This window comes from Manduca sexta, chromosome 28, assembly GCF_014839805.1.
Source record: "Manduca sexta isolate Smith_Timp_Sample1 chromosome 28, JHU_Msex_v1.0, whole genome shotgun sequence".
NCBI classification, from domain to species: Eukaryota; Metazoa; Arthropoda; class Insecta; order Lepidoptera; family Sphingidae; genus Manduca; species Manduca sexta.
Window position 1 is genome coordinate 19,998,985 of NC_051142.1, and position 14,438 is coordinate 20,013,422.

General features: G+C 35.0%; 1 protein-coding gene across 1 annotated transcript in view; it reads left to right on the top strand.

The window, feature by feature from the left end:
- LOC115449542 (synaptotagmin-7-like) overlaps positions 1–14,438 on the top strand; it is a 275,690-nt gene that overhangs the window by 30,499 nt on the left and 230,753 nt on the right. The window contains exon 2 of the mRNA XM_037444638.1: positions 7,956–8,057. Coding sequence (XP_037300535.1) covers positions 7,956–8,057 — 102 coding nt within the window. The remainder of the gene's footprint in view (positions 1–7,955; positions 8,058–14,438) is intronic.

The window sequence follows — 14,438 nt, forward strand, 5'->3', positions numbered from 1 at the left end:
AAATAGAATAACCCGGTCCCCGCTCCGCTCATGACCCACGCCGTAGCAAGCAATAAGCTAATAACAGCGGCACGAGGGCACGACATTTGTCACTGACATCTTCTTTCATTGAAATGTAAACAAACCCTATTCAATGTAATTTTATACACATTTTCTTTAACATGAAAGCGTCTACGTATTAAGTGTTGGGTTTTTCATCTTAATGAAATTAGGTGTCATGATCATGTGTTATTCGTGAAAGCTAATTTTATAAACCAAAAACACAAATCATTTTAAGGGTATGTAGAGAGGCAACCGTGTTTAATTGAACCTTGTGAATTATCGCTTGCTTTAACGGTGAAGGAAAACATTGAGAGGAAACCTGCATACTTGAGAAGTTCTCTATAGGTATTTTGAGGGGGTGTAAAGTCTACCAATCCGTGCTGGGCCAGCATGGTGGACTAAGTCCGAACCCCTCTCAATAGCAGAGGTCGAGAGTCGAGAGAGCTCGAGCCCAGCAGTGGGACAGTATATAATACAGGGCTGATATGATTTATTATTAGAGGGGCAACCAGGGCATCCCCTTTTCAAAACTTGGACTACGTAACTAACGTACGACTGCAGTGCTGAGGTTTCAAGGTCGATTCCCGACTCGGGCAAAGTGATATTCGGTTTTTCTACTCAGTATTAACCCGGAGTCTGTAATTTGTGCTCGATATGACGATAGACTCGCTCAATATCACATCATAGGACGGAATACATACGGCGGACAGTGTGGACACTACTACCGCATCTGCCTGCCTTTTAAAAAATAAAATTGGTGTGATCGTGTGTGTATGTTGCGCCCTATCACGTCACAGGGCGGAATACACACGGGGAAAACTGGGTGTATTAGATGCGCCTCTGTCTACTCCTTCAGTGATAAAAAATGATGTATGTTAATATTTATTTATTTTTGTTTTCCCTTTCCACTCACTAGTTTGTTCTGTTTTATCTATCACAAGCCTCCGCTATCAATAAGTCATTTGAACTTATAAAAACTTACTTCAGACACTTGAAAACGTCCAATAAATCCAGGCTCTTGGAAGTTTAAAAAGCCATTTATTGAATACAGAAAATATTTTCAAAATAAACAACAGTATTCGAAACAAGTCAGGCGGGATGGCAAAACGAGCAGAGTTTTAGTGGATTCCGAAGAAATGTTCCAAAACTACTTTTATAGAGCGCATTACAATGTTCGTATTTATGTAGAGACTTTGCAGTCTTTTTATCTCATTCTTATATTGTGTTTCAATATTTTAAATTGAATACAATAAAAATGATTAATTTAGTAGTGTAGTTGTATTTTGTTGATTGCAGTGCTGAGGTCTCGGGTTCGACCCCCGGATTGGGTCATTGATATTGGTTTTCTACTCTGTATCAGGCCGGAGTCTGGAATTTGTGCTCGATATGACGATAGGCTCGTCTACTATCACATCATGGGACAGAACACATATGGCGGAAAGTCGACTAGTTTCGCCTCTGCCTACTCCTTCGAGAATAAATGTGTGATGTTGTGTGTATGACGGGATTTTATTTGTTCAGAAATATATTACATTAAATAAAGATTAGCAATATCTATTCCATATACCTCCGAACTCAAAGCGCTTGTCAAATAACATGAATGATTGGCACCGCACAAGCGAATTCAATTATGTCAATATGCTATGACGCATGATAATAATGCTTTTGTATTGACGCAATTCTGAATTGTATAGAAGAATGGAATTGACAGTATTTTGTATAATTCTTGGAATACAGTGATTTCATCTCTATGCGTGTAATTAATTTCGGTCATAATTGTGTCGACTGCACAGGGGTAATCATCTCTTGTCAGACGACATTCTTTTGGATCCCACTCGACTTACCATCTGGTGGTTGGTAGCAGCAATTAAACAGCCCGCGTAAATGGGAGCGCACTTATCACTATATTGGGTAAATTTTTTTGGCTATGGGAGATATTGAGTTGAAAAATCTAATATCACCGTCCCGGGAATCAAACCCGCGACAACACTGCAAGTGTAATAAAACTACGCCACTGAGACAGCTACTCACAATTTTTCACTTTAATTATAATATGAATTGTATTTTTTTCTCTTTTCTTGTTCCATAATTTTTGTCTTTGGTGTACCTACAATACAGCGTAATAAATAAATAAAATATAGTCTGAAACAGTGTAGGTGGCAACCCTAGTTATTATGTGACATGAATATTGTTTTCTATTGAATTTAATGTATCCAACAACATGACTAAGCATAAAATAATGAAGTTTACATCACGTATTGTGTATTATGATTAATGGTGTTGCTTTTTGTTACTTAGCGCGGAATGGGAATCCATTTCCTGAGTAACTAAAATAGAACTTCTATATGCCTTAGTATTTTGATTTTAGGTGGCGCGCAAACGCTGTCATGTTGATGGCAAAATAATAATAATATAACATATAATTATATCACCCCTATAAGTGGTATGTCAAGGCATAGTCTGTGTATAAAAAATATAATACTTCTGAAAATGTTTGAATATAATTATAAAAAACCTATACTAATTAAAAAAATACAATTACATAAAATGTTCGTATGCAGGTTACCTCATATCTAGTGATAAATTCAAGAAATTGATATTGTATTTATACATAATATTTTACATAGTTATTGTACATTTCGGTAATCAATAAACACACTGTAATTGTTTGCTTAAATTTTAACCCTTTAGTTGTTTCAACATCTTCCCAATAGATCTAGAGGTTGGTAACTTTAGTTAATTTTTTTGCTTTTCTTGTATAATACCATCGATATATACGTATATGTACTGCGTATTAGATTTGGCGTTCTGACATTCACTGTGTTCAATTGAATTGAACTACAATCCATTCAAACTGATTTTAGTTAGGTCAATATTAACAGCTTGTGGTCGTGTACGGAGTGACCCTCATAGTATAAGAACTTAGAGTTAGACTCCAGTGTGAATAAAAATGTTAGTCAAATAAGCAAAATTATTTGTTGTTCAAGTGAATAAATAGGTTATAACAGTGACGTTTTGGTTGCCATTTTAGTTCAGATTTTGAACAAATTGTTTATATGGGCGTTCGTGTCTATAGAATATAGATCAATGTATAATACATAGCGGTCACCACTAACTGATAAATGATCATTACCTTTTGTTATAAAAATGTGAAAACATAAAATATATAAAGACGTTATTCCAGCAGTAAAATATTGATAAATTGAAGGAAAAGGTCGCGAACTCCAAATGGAAGTAAGCCTCGGGAACGATGGGAAACTTTTGAGTAATCTCCCGAGATATTAGTGGGGTTGGAAGAATATATATTATTACTAGCCTTTACCCAAGGGTACGCCCACGTGAAGGTCATTTTATATGATACAATTTAACATACTTTCCGGAATTGGGTACCTGGTAATGACGGGTTGGTTAAAATTAGTTTATTACACACTAGCTTACACAAATAGATAAGACAGAAAAATTGACATTGATATTAGATACATATCTTTTACTAGAAATTATTACTGGTACTTTTTAAAATTAAAATATTTTACGTATTTTATCGCAGTTTTATTATTTTAGTTTTCTCCCGACGTTTCGAAGGCTTTGCAGCCTTCATGGTCAGGGAGGGGACCAGGTATCCGTATCATATAAGTAAAATAGTTTAATTTTAATGTCTAACATTCGCGTAAGCATTAAAAATCATTGTAGTTACTGGATTTTTTTATCCACTAATATGTCAACCCTATTTATTATATGTGCACAGCATAATGATCCCAATGAACCAGATGGTAAGTGGAGTAGGGTCCACATAATATCAACTGACGAGAGTTGACTATCCCTCGTCAATCGATACAGTTATGCCGGCTTGTTTTAAACTGGATATACACCAGGCATATGCCGTTATGGCGGTATTACAGCTTGTTTAAAGTAGCCGTTTTCAGGGCGGATACATACGATTCCTTCCTAACCGAATTTCGGTCACGGCGGCCAATCTCAACGGAGATCAGCCAAGTACGCAGGAGATATTATAGTGCACAAGTGTGTGCGCAATACACAGGTGCACTCTCTGTTCCTTCACTCTTATTGTCTGGTGAGACAGCAATCCGACATGACCGGAGAGATCATGTGCAGGACCTATGGCTTTCCAAGACATGGGACTATAATACTGCCAACTTCTTGACTCCAAGTTGCGATTGAGTAATTTTTAATATGGATGATTTTATACCGACCCGGAATTCGAAACCAGGACCTCAGGGCGACACAACTATGCCACCGAGGCAGTCAAGGACACATATCCTACCACAAGTAATTGCTGCTGCTCATTTATCTCAATAAACAACTGCCACCAAATATCTACCAAATAGTGAACAGTGAAATAGGTGCGAATATCTCTTCTGTGTCGAGAGTCGAATACCCATTAGCAGTACAAGAGCGCCGCGGGCGGCTTTATTGAATTATGTACCGAATGTGTCGCTCACGCGGGCTCAGTTCTTTCAACCTGGTTTTTGGCGATGTAGGAATTCATATTTTATTTATTATTTGCTATGGTGGACATTATACGTTATAGCAATGATACGTAAAGAAAAAAGAAGGTTTACTGTCACATCTGGTGCTTGATGCATGACAACGATGTATAATAATAATATAATAATATCAGCCCTGTATTATATACTTGCCCACTGCTGAGCACGGGCCTCCTTTACTAATGAGAGGGATTAGGCCTTAGTGCACCACGCTGGCCTAGTGCGGATTGGTAGATTTCACACACCTTCGAAATTCCTATAGAGAACTTCTCAGATGTGCAGGTTTCCTGACGATGTTTTCCTTCACCGTTAAAGCGAACGATAAATTCACAAAGAATACACACATGATTTCTTTTTAGAAAAGTCAGAGGTGTGTGCCCTTGGGATTTGAACCTGCGGACATTCGTCTCGGCAGTCCGTTCCGCGCCCAACTAGGCTATCGCCGCTAATGATATGATGACAACGATATATAATATATGTAAAAAAAATCCCTTTTTAATTACAGTAGCATGCATGACTTCGATGTGGTTATAGGCTCCTTTTTCCGCACTTAGCCCGTAAAAAAGTCGGGCCACTGTGCGTTGCCTTCGATGTGATAATTAGGTGGCCAGCTCGGAATTATGCTATGTTGCGACATGAGCAACAAGTGTTTATGTTGTCGTCCGCAGCCCCTTCGTGGTGCCTCCTACGATAGGCAGGGAATACCGTAGTGGAATTCGCCAAACGACACTAATCTTAACGAAAACTTAGCTTAACTATACACTCTGGTTTTCCTTCCGGGACCTACCGTTGACCCATTACAATAAGAAGTCTGCGTGGCATATTACATTTTTTCGAGCATATCGTAGAAATCCTATGAAATAATTTTTCACTATCAAGCGCCTGACCTTAAACCCTCTGGGAGCAATTCTCAGCAAATTATATAGAAAATACTCTTCGGCTTAGGATCCCTTTTTTAAGTATAAACAAAAGAATGGCTATATAATGACGAACTAGGTAAAAATAAGTAGTTCAGTCTGCCTTTGGATATTACATCATACTAATAGGGCTCTGACAAATTTGTTGTAAATTAAATTCATTGCGAGCCTTACCCATTGCCCGAGCACGACCATTAGAACAAAAGGTATCCCTAGGAAATTCGATTAAGCCAAGGATGCCTACAGGCCTAACGTTGGCACGTGATATCGGTCCCAAACAGCCCTATCGATTGCCGTATCAATGAGCATATTTTAACGCATGAAGGTTGTTTTGGAAGGGGATAGTTAATTTGATCTACTATTTCGAAAAGTTTCGTTGCCTTAAATATAAAATAGAAAGAAGTCAGTTTTTAATAAAAGATGCATGACACACAATGACGTCACCGCGTTCACTATTAACTCGTGCGAGAGAGATAGTGAGATATTCCCTCAAGACAACTTTTGCTCATATTTAAATATATTAATTACCGGCCCAATCTTGTGTAATTTGTTTATTTGGTAGGAACTAATTACGTGGCTAACATTCGAGTGTAGTTTACAGATTTTTTCTTTTTTCACTTATTATTATTCTGTGCCTAAATCTAGTTGCGCTTCATAATATATTGCCTGAATGGTATATTAGCCTAAATTACACATTAAAAATAAATGAATAACATTATTGGAAATTGTGCTCGATATAGCGATAATCTCGACACTTATGAGACGGAAATAAGCTCGATGAAGCGTGCTAGTAACACCTCCACGTAACTCTTCTAGTATAAAGGCATGAGTATGTATCAGGTTGTCGTTTGGCACAACTCCAGGGCCTTGGGAATGAAACTATTTAGAAAATAACTACGTAAATTGTTTGAACTCCCAAAATTGCTTTCCTAAATCGTGGCCCACTTTATCCGGGCTATTTTTTTATCGATAAATCATTGGTACCGGCCCATAAAACAAGGAGTTTATCGTTGGACCAATTATTCACGTCTCTACGGGTTCTGTAGGTTTTGGTAAGATTTTATTTAAGTATAGTTTTCGTGCGTTATGTTGGGTAGGAATAATGTATGATCTTTGAGTCCAAATGTCATTAATAACAGTTTAAACTAATAATTTTATTAGTGTTTCCTTACTATATTACTTACAATAAGAAATTTCAAAGTTCAGGAAAAGAACTACGGGCCAAATACATTTTTTAAGTCGATTAATGGAAATTAGTATAAAAATAGAAATCAAACCAAAAAGGCGTTATAAAGTATGTCATCAAAGAAGAAACATGAAATAATATAATATAGTTTTGGTAATATCTAACATATAAGGGAAAAGGTCAATATAAAACTCGTGTCAAATTGTACGACAATCCTGCTTTAGCTACATCGTTTTTCAAAGAGTAAGTAACAGCAACAATCAGATGAAGTGCGTCCCAAATACATAACCTAAGCGGTGATCCGGTTATTAATAAGGAGTTTTGAATTGCTAAGTTTATTACGTTAAAGGAGGCATGATTAAGGGTATTGGGGATATTTTAGGCTCTCGGACATCAGTGGCGAAGACTGACATTTTCCAAAAGGGAACTCAACATAACGTATAGGTACTAGTTATATGCATAAATGCGGTTTGCAAATCATTCCAATGATAATTAGATTTTACATAAGTAACGAAAGGGAAGCTGGCAGGAATCGGCTTATATGGACCTTTCGCCAATATCGGAACATTATTGATGATAGAAACCGCAAATAAACTATGAGATAGTTGTAAATTGTTTGACTCATTGATGCGATAGACGAACTTGTCTATACTTACTAAAACTAATAGTAATTTGTTTTGGTTACAAATGTTAAAAAAATATCGGCGTGGGTTACGGCGGACCCATATTATTTAAATAATTCAGTTCCGGATTCTGGTATCCTAAAATGTGGCAGCTCCGTACCGATTTTCTATCCATTTTTTTATTTTATATAATAAGCGCCATCTCTGTTTTGTTGTGGTAAATATAAAGTTGTGTCAGACATTATCAGATGGCGCTAAAGTAAATTTATGTTATGGAGGGACGATCAGTGCCATCTCACGGATTTTTACTACAACCTTATCATGGTTTACATCGTTACGAGTTCCAAATTTTTGATTCTACATGTAATAACAAAGATGGCCTTGAATTTCAGGATTCACATTTTTGTGGGTTTTCATTATAACCATTATGATATTGCTATAGTCTGACCATGAAAATATGAAACTTCGTTGTATTCTATACCTTCAAAGGAAGTGTTTACTTTCCTAAGTATATTTTGTGTAATTCGCTTTAATCTTTGGTCTGGACCTATTGTTTTACCAAATATTTTTGAACTAACCTAGATGTTGTTTCATGTTTAACAAAATGGTAGGTAATAATTATAAGCTCCATTTTTCGAAATTCTTTATCACTGAATGCCTAATTTTTTATTTTCTCCTTCAGGGCGGACACGACATCGAGTGATGGGGGCAGAGAGAAAAACATCACGCGATTAAATGGATTTCTGAGTCTGAAGACACCGCTGATTAGCACAAAGACACTGGGGTAAGTTATTTAAGAACTGGCAGGAACTAGATTTTTAAAAGATATAACATAAAATTCAAGCTATTTTACGAGAATAATATAATGATATTTATTTTATTTTATATTACATATATTTGAATTTTGTAGGATAAAAATCGACAATACGGAGTTTTTTTCGTCTGTTTTGGCTTTGCTGTTATGTATAGTCAAACAGCGCCGCCTTTAGAAATGTTAATGGCGTTGCCGTTACTTTTATAAAGAGCGCCATCTAAACTCTAATAATCGAACTACAAGAGATCTCGCCTAGTGTTGTTGTTCACCAGATCTAACAGGTGTCATTTATTTTATTTTTCTCTATCTTATATAATGCTTATGAAAATACATAATATCGGATTTGTTTTATTTAGTAAAAATTAATGCAATACTGGTTTTGAATAAATTAGGACCGGTTCTAGGCGTACCTTGACATGATAGCAAGGTTGAGGCTGTTTTGAATGAACCATCGAATACATATAGCCTCGTTACTGTTCTCGAAGTAAAAACAAAGGGATTTGAACAATCCTTTTATCCAGCAGAGCACCAACGTGCAAGCAATAATGGTACTAATTTTCTTCTTATGATTACTAAAACTAGCATATACTTATCCCAAATTTATAATTATTTTATTTCCAATTTATGTTTTGTCTTAGGTTATGATTAACATCATCATTTATTCTTCACTAATCACCGCTAACGAATATATGAAAATCACTGATTCATACATGAATAACGGGAGAACTTTATCCACCACCCTATACTTTTCTTCCCTCCTCTAAGATCACGTATACATTTGTATTCTCGCGATATTACCCCACTAACTTCTGACCTACGTAGCAAATTGCCTACGACGCTACGAAAAAACGAGCGCTACGTGGTTACGTAGCTTTGCAAGTTTTTATATTGAATTGTTTTGTGTTGAAATTGGCATTCTGTGAATTGATTGCATTGTTAATAAGATGCTATTTGATATGATAGATGAAAGTTATTAAAAAGTATAGTTAGTTGTAGATCGGGCATATGAGCTACATTTGGGTTCCAAAAGGTAATACCAATTAGTAATAAGTCGTCTAACTTGAAATGTCTGTGTTATAAGATATCACAGAGTCCTTAAATTTTCATTAAAAAAAGTGCATATTACGATATGGAAAAAATATTAAGTATTTTACATTGGTGTATTGCTTTTTCACGGTAGATTAAGTAACCATCGCATGAGCGCAAAATTTTTGTATGACAATTTTATCAATGTCAGCTTTATTTAATCTTATAGTTTTAGAATAAGTTGCTGGGAAAATAAATGCCGACAAAAAATGTGTCTAATTGATATTGCAATTAAAAATGCTATTTATCGGTGGAGAAGAGTGCATATAATCCGATTCTTGCCGGCGTCCCTTTTTGTAATTTATATTAAATATTATTATGATTAAAAAGATTTCACAGACCACATTTATACATATAATTGGTACCTATAAGTCGTGTCAGTTTCCTTTTCGGAAAATGTAATCCTTTGGCACTTCTGTTTATCGTCTTGAGTACTTAATTCGTTTACATTTTGTAAACATATTTCGTAAACTACTATCATTAATTTTTTCCTGCCATAAGTACAACTATGTTCGCCTATATGACTAACAAATTATTAAGTATATTGTTTCTTCATAAAAAATAGCAGCACTTTAGTTGTGGAATGTCTATGAAAAAATATTCTAAATAAACATTGTAAATTCTACGAAACCGTTAAAATCCAATATATTATGACTTGAAAAATATAGATAATGAATCATTTTTTAGTGTTTTTTAAGAAAATCTTTAGATTTATTTTTTAAGAACTCGTCAGGTTGTCTTGAAAATAAATTTTACAAGAATTAAATTAGTTTTGAGGAATGCTGGAAACAAAATTTTCTAGAAGTGTAAATAGTTTACCAATCGGTTCTGAGGTCCAAGGTTGAAATATCAAATAGTTCTTTGAAATTAATTCATTTCTGATGGAACGAGATCTGAATGCCGTAATGAGTATAAATTCTGTTTTATAAGTAATTTACATAAAAATAATCGAAAAATTTAATAAATTATGATTGGGCTATCGGTCTTAAATATTCTTTAGCTAGTAAAATAGACTTACATGTTCTAGGTGTCCTAGAGGCTACGTACCTAGTATTTTTTTTGGTCATTATATTAGCTTACGATTCTATGAAAGCGTTTCAAGACCATCTTGTCATCATCATCTCTTCATCTCTGACCATGTAACCTGTCAGAATTCACAGAAATGGCTCATAGATGTATTGAAATCAATTGTTAAGATTAAATCTGTATAACATCGCATTAGTATCAACTGTTCTGGTTTTATAATATGTGTATAAATAAATAAAACAAAAAAATAAATAGTATCTTATCAGAATTTGGTATTTTTGTCAAACTAAGACGGACTAAAGTCTAAATACACTAACACTAAGCAAACGACGAAACTTCTATGAAAAATCATTGAAATCTGAATTGAAACTAATGGACAGTCGCCTAGCATCAAGAGAGCAACTAGCTCGATGTAAATTGTATAAAATTTTCGTTGAAATACACCCTCCTGGTATAAATCACTGCGAATGTAATAATTCGATGTTGTCAATCACGCGAACTGTTTGGTGCCGAATATTCTACGTTTTTTTTCTTTGATGTGTTTACTTGTGGTGTATGTTACGGTCTTTGGCGATTTTAAGAATATTTCTATAGATGTAAGTTTTATAATTTAAAGATATTACGAGTACTACATATTAATCGTCAGTTTGTATTAAAAATATTATTTTTACTCACTTATTTGTAATTCCTTTTAATATGGGATCCCTCAATTCATTAAAGCATTAATTTATACACTTTATATACAAATGTGAAACGACAAAATTCATGCCAAAGGCATTCTCTCCCAGTCAACTTTAGAATGGTGCAGAGATAAATAAGGTAGGTGCATCAAGGTAACTTGATATTTAAAGCTACAAAAAAAAGATACACCAAAGTTAATGAACAAATTAATAAGAAAAAAGTTTAAATACTAATATATATATCACCAAATTCTAATTACTAAACTAAGAGATCGTTAAGTATATGTATATACTTACTATCCATGCGATTATCAGGGTATTATAACTACCACTATTAGATGATACAAGTAACAAAATCACGCACAGGAAAGTATATATCATTGATATATAGGTTGAAATTTCAAATGAGCGTGTATGACAAATAGTCCATTGAAAAGTTACATTTGGGGTTGCATTTTTTAGAGGACGCAATTTTATTTTTTTGAAGTGTAGGGGGGGTCAGTCTAAAGCTAAAACCAAGTTTGTGGGGTCGCCACCCTTGTCCCACGGCCGCCATCTTGAAAATAGGGGTTGAAATGGTTTTTACGATGTATCTCTTAAACTATTTATCTGACAAAAAAAAATGTATAAATATTTTTTGTTGCAAATTAAATTCTCTACAACTTTGGTCTAGTAACTTTTGTCGTAGAACTATAAATAAAAAAGTTATAAGGGAAAATGTTAAGAAATTCAATGTTAAGCAATGTCCATTGCAACGTCATCAGAACGTGTGTTTATAAGGTTCATAATACTTTTTGTACTCTCATTAATACCCAAATACCCAAGGGACCATTAGGGAACAAAAGAACATCTGCCTGCTATTATTATTATTATTTCTAACCTCTCTTATTGTAAGAATAGCTGATAATATTGTGTTGAAGTTGTCGTAAGTAAGTTTTTTATTAGCATTTTGACTTATAAAAGTCTTTTAAAAGTCAAAATGCTAATAAAAAAAAAGTAGTTTTCACTAAAGTTAAAATCGTGTCTAAAAGCATTCGAAATCGTCTTCACAATTAAAAACAGAATAAAATACATCCGCACGTACAGAAATATGTAGCACAACTAAAAGATAAAAGTTGAACGAAAACTTCAACACAATATTATCAGCTATTCTTACAATAAGAGAGGTTAGAAATAATAATAATAATAGCAGGCAGATGTTCTTTTGTTCCCTAATGATCCCTTGGGTATTTGGGTATTAATGAGAGTACAAAAAAAGTATTATAAACACACGTTCTGATGACGTTGCAATGGACATTGCTTAACATTGAATTTCTTAACATTTTCGCTTATAACTTTTTTATTTATAGTTCTACGACAAAAGTTACTAGATCAAAGTTGTAGAGAATTTAATTTGCAACAAAAAATATTTATGCATTTTTTTTGTCAGATAAATAGTTTAAGAGATACATCGTAAAACCATTTCAACCCCTATTTTCAAGATGGCGGCCGTGGGACAAGGATGGCGACCCCACAAACTTGGTTTTAGCTTTAGACTGACCCCCCCTACATTTCAAAAAAATAAAATTGCGTCCTCTAAAAAACGCAAGGTAAGGCCTAAAAAATGTAACATTTCATTGGACTAAAAGTTCATAATAGGAAACGGTCACAAAAACAAATCTTGAGTACAATTTTTAAAAATAAAGTAACATCATTCGAATTTTGAAAATATTTTCTTAAATTGAATTGAAATTCACTAATTTCAGAAATGATGCCTTATCTGATATTGCTAATAAGGATTAAATTTTGAAATCATTATCATAATCATGTATAGTTACAATGCGAGCGAGTAAATGTCATACCGCTTGTTGCTCATAACTTATGGCATAGCTACCTGAGATACCTCGTAGATTTGACTACCGTAAAGAATTTTCGACGCGGTCTCCGTACCACACTGCGCATAAGGGAGAGGGCATTGTGCAAAATAATTTTGTAAGTAAATGTATGTACTATAAGAAGTTTTTTGGTATCGGAAAATCTGGGTAAGAAACAAAGTGCAAACATTGTTGTCTCCCAATTTAAAGGATATTGTAGCTAGTGAAATGTTTTAACAATATCAGACCTGTAATACATTATGTACTGTCCCACTGCTGGACACGAGCGTCCCTTACTACTGAGAGGGATTAGGCCTTAGTCCCACACGCTGGCCTAGTGCGGGTTGGCAGACTACACATACCCTCATTATTATTAAGCTTCCCAGGTTTCCTCACGACGTTTTCCTTCACTGCTAAAAAAGCGATAATTCACAAAGAATACGCACATAACTCTAGAAAAGTCAGAGGTGTGCCCTTGGGTTTTGAACCTGCGGCATCCGTCTCGGCAGTCCGTGACACGTTGTGAAATGCATAATGGTATGAAAAATTGGACAACGAGCGCTGTGCATAGCCACGCAGTGGCTCACAACCTGAGCTCACAACACTTTTAGTACTAGCCGTCAAGCACAAATAGTTGTTATATGAATTTTCAGTAATATTTCTTAACGTAAACCAAATATCTCTATACATCATTCAAACAATGTAAAGAAAATCTTGAAGACCTTAATGGATTCTATCTAATTATAACACAGGTGAAAAATCGCTGTCGTCGATTTTAAGCCTAAAAACGCCTCCGCTTATGAACATACCCAGACTATTTAGAAACTGAAACGGATTCGTTTACCTACGTATTTCAGTTAGTCATCGAATTTCCCTGAAAATATTGCGGCAACGGAGACGTAACAAAAGGATTACGTTTTAGGTTCAAGTGGATCTTACAAAACTCTTTTTGGTAGTGCGTTATACCCAGTATTAATACGGCTTAACTGGGGAGATTGTAAATGGGAAGCCGTCGAGAAACAACGGCTTTGTTTTAATAAAGTTTTTCCTCCAATATCAACGCCGTCGAAACAGTGAAGCCGTTCCGATAAAGTCGACAACGTACGACGTCCCAGGCATTGTGGTTGGTAACATATTGTGATAAGCTAACTGAATCGTGCATTTGCCTAGTAGTATCCTAACATATTATAAAACAAAGTCCTCTGCCGCATCTGTTTGAACGCCATAAGCTCAAGAATTACTTAACAGATTTCAATGAAATTTGGTTTGGAAATAGTCTAAGTCCCTAACAAGGATATAGGCTTCTCCTTGATCTTTTATATCCTTTGAAAAACTCTTTCACGCGAGTGAAGCCGCTACCAATGCTAGTAAAACAATAAATTTAAATAAAGAAAATTTACCAAAGTATGTATTATGTACCTCCAACCGGTGGTCCGACGACATTCGCAGGATCGCCGGTGGACGCTGGATGAGGAGAGCGGAGGACAGAGCAACGTGGCGCGCTCTAGGGTAGGCCTATGTTCTGTAGTGGACAGTTGTAGGCTGATGAGATAAGATGAGATGTATTATGAATAGGTATTTATTAGTTATCTGCCCATTGTCAGCCCGAAGTCTGGAATTACGTCCAGTAAATGGCTAACGCTCAGATAAATGATTTTAAGACTTATAGCTAGTCGTAATGTGAGTGTTTTACATCTCCGCTTTCC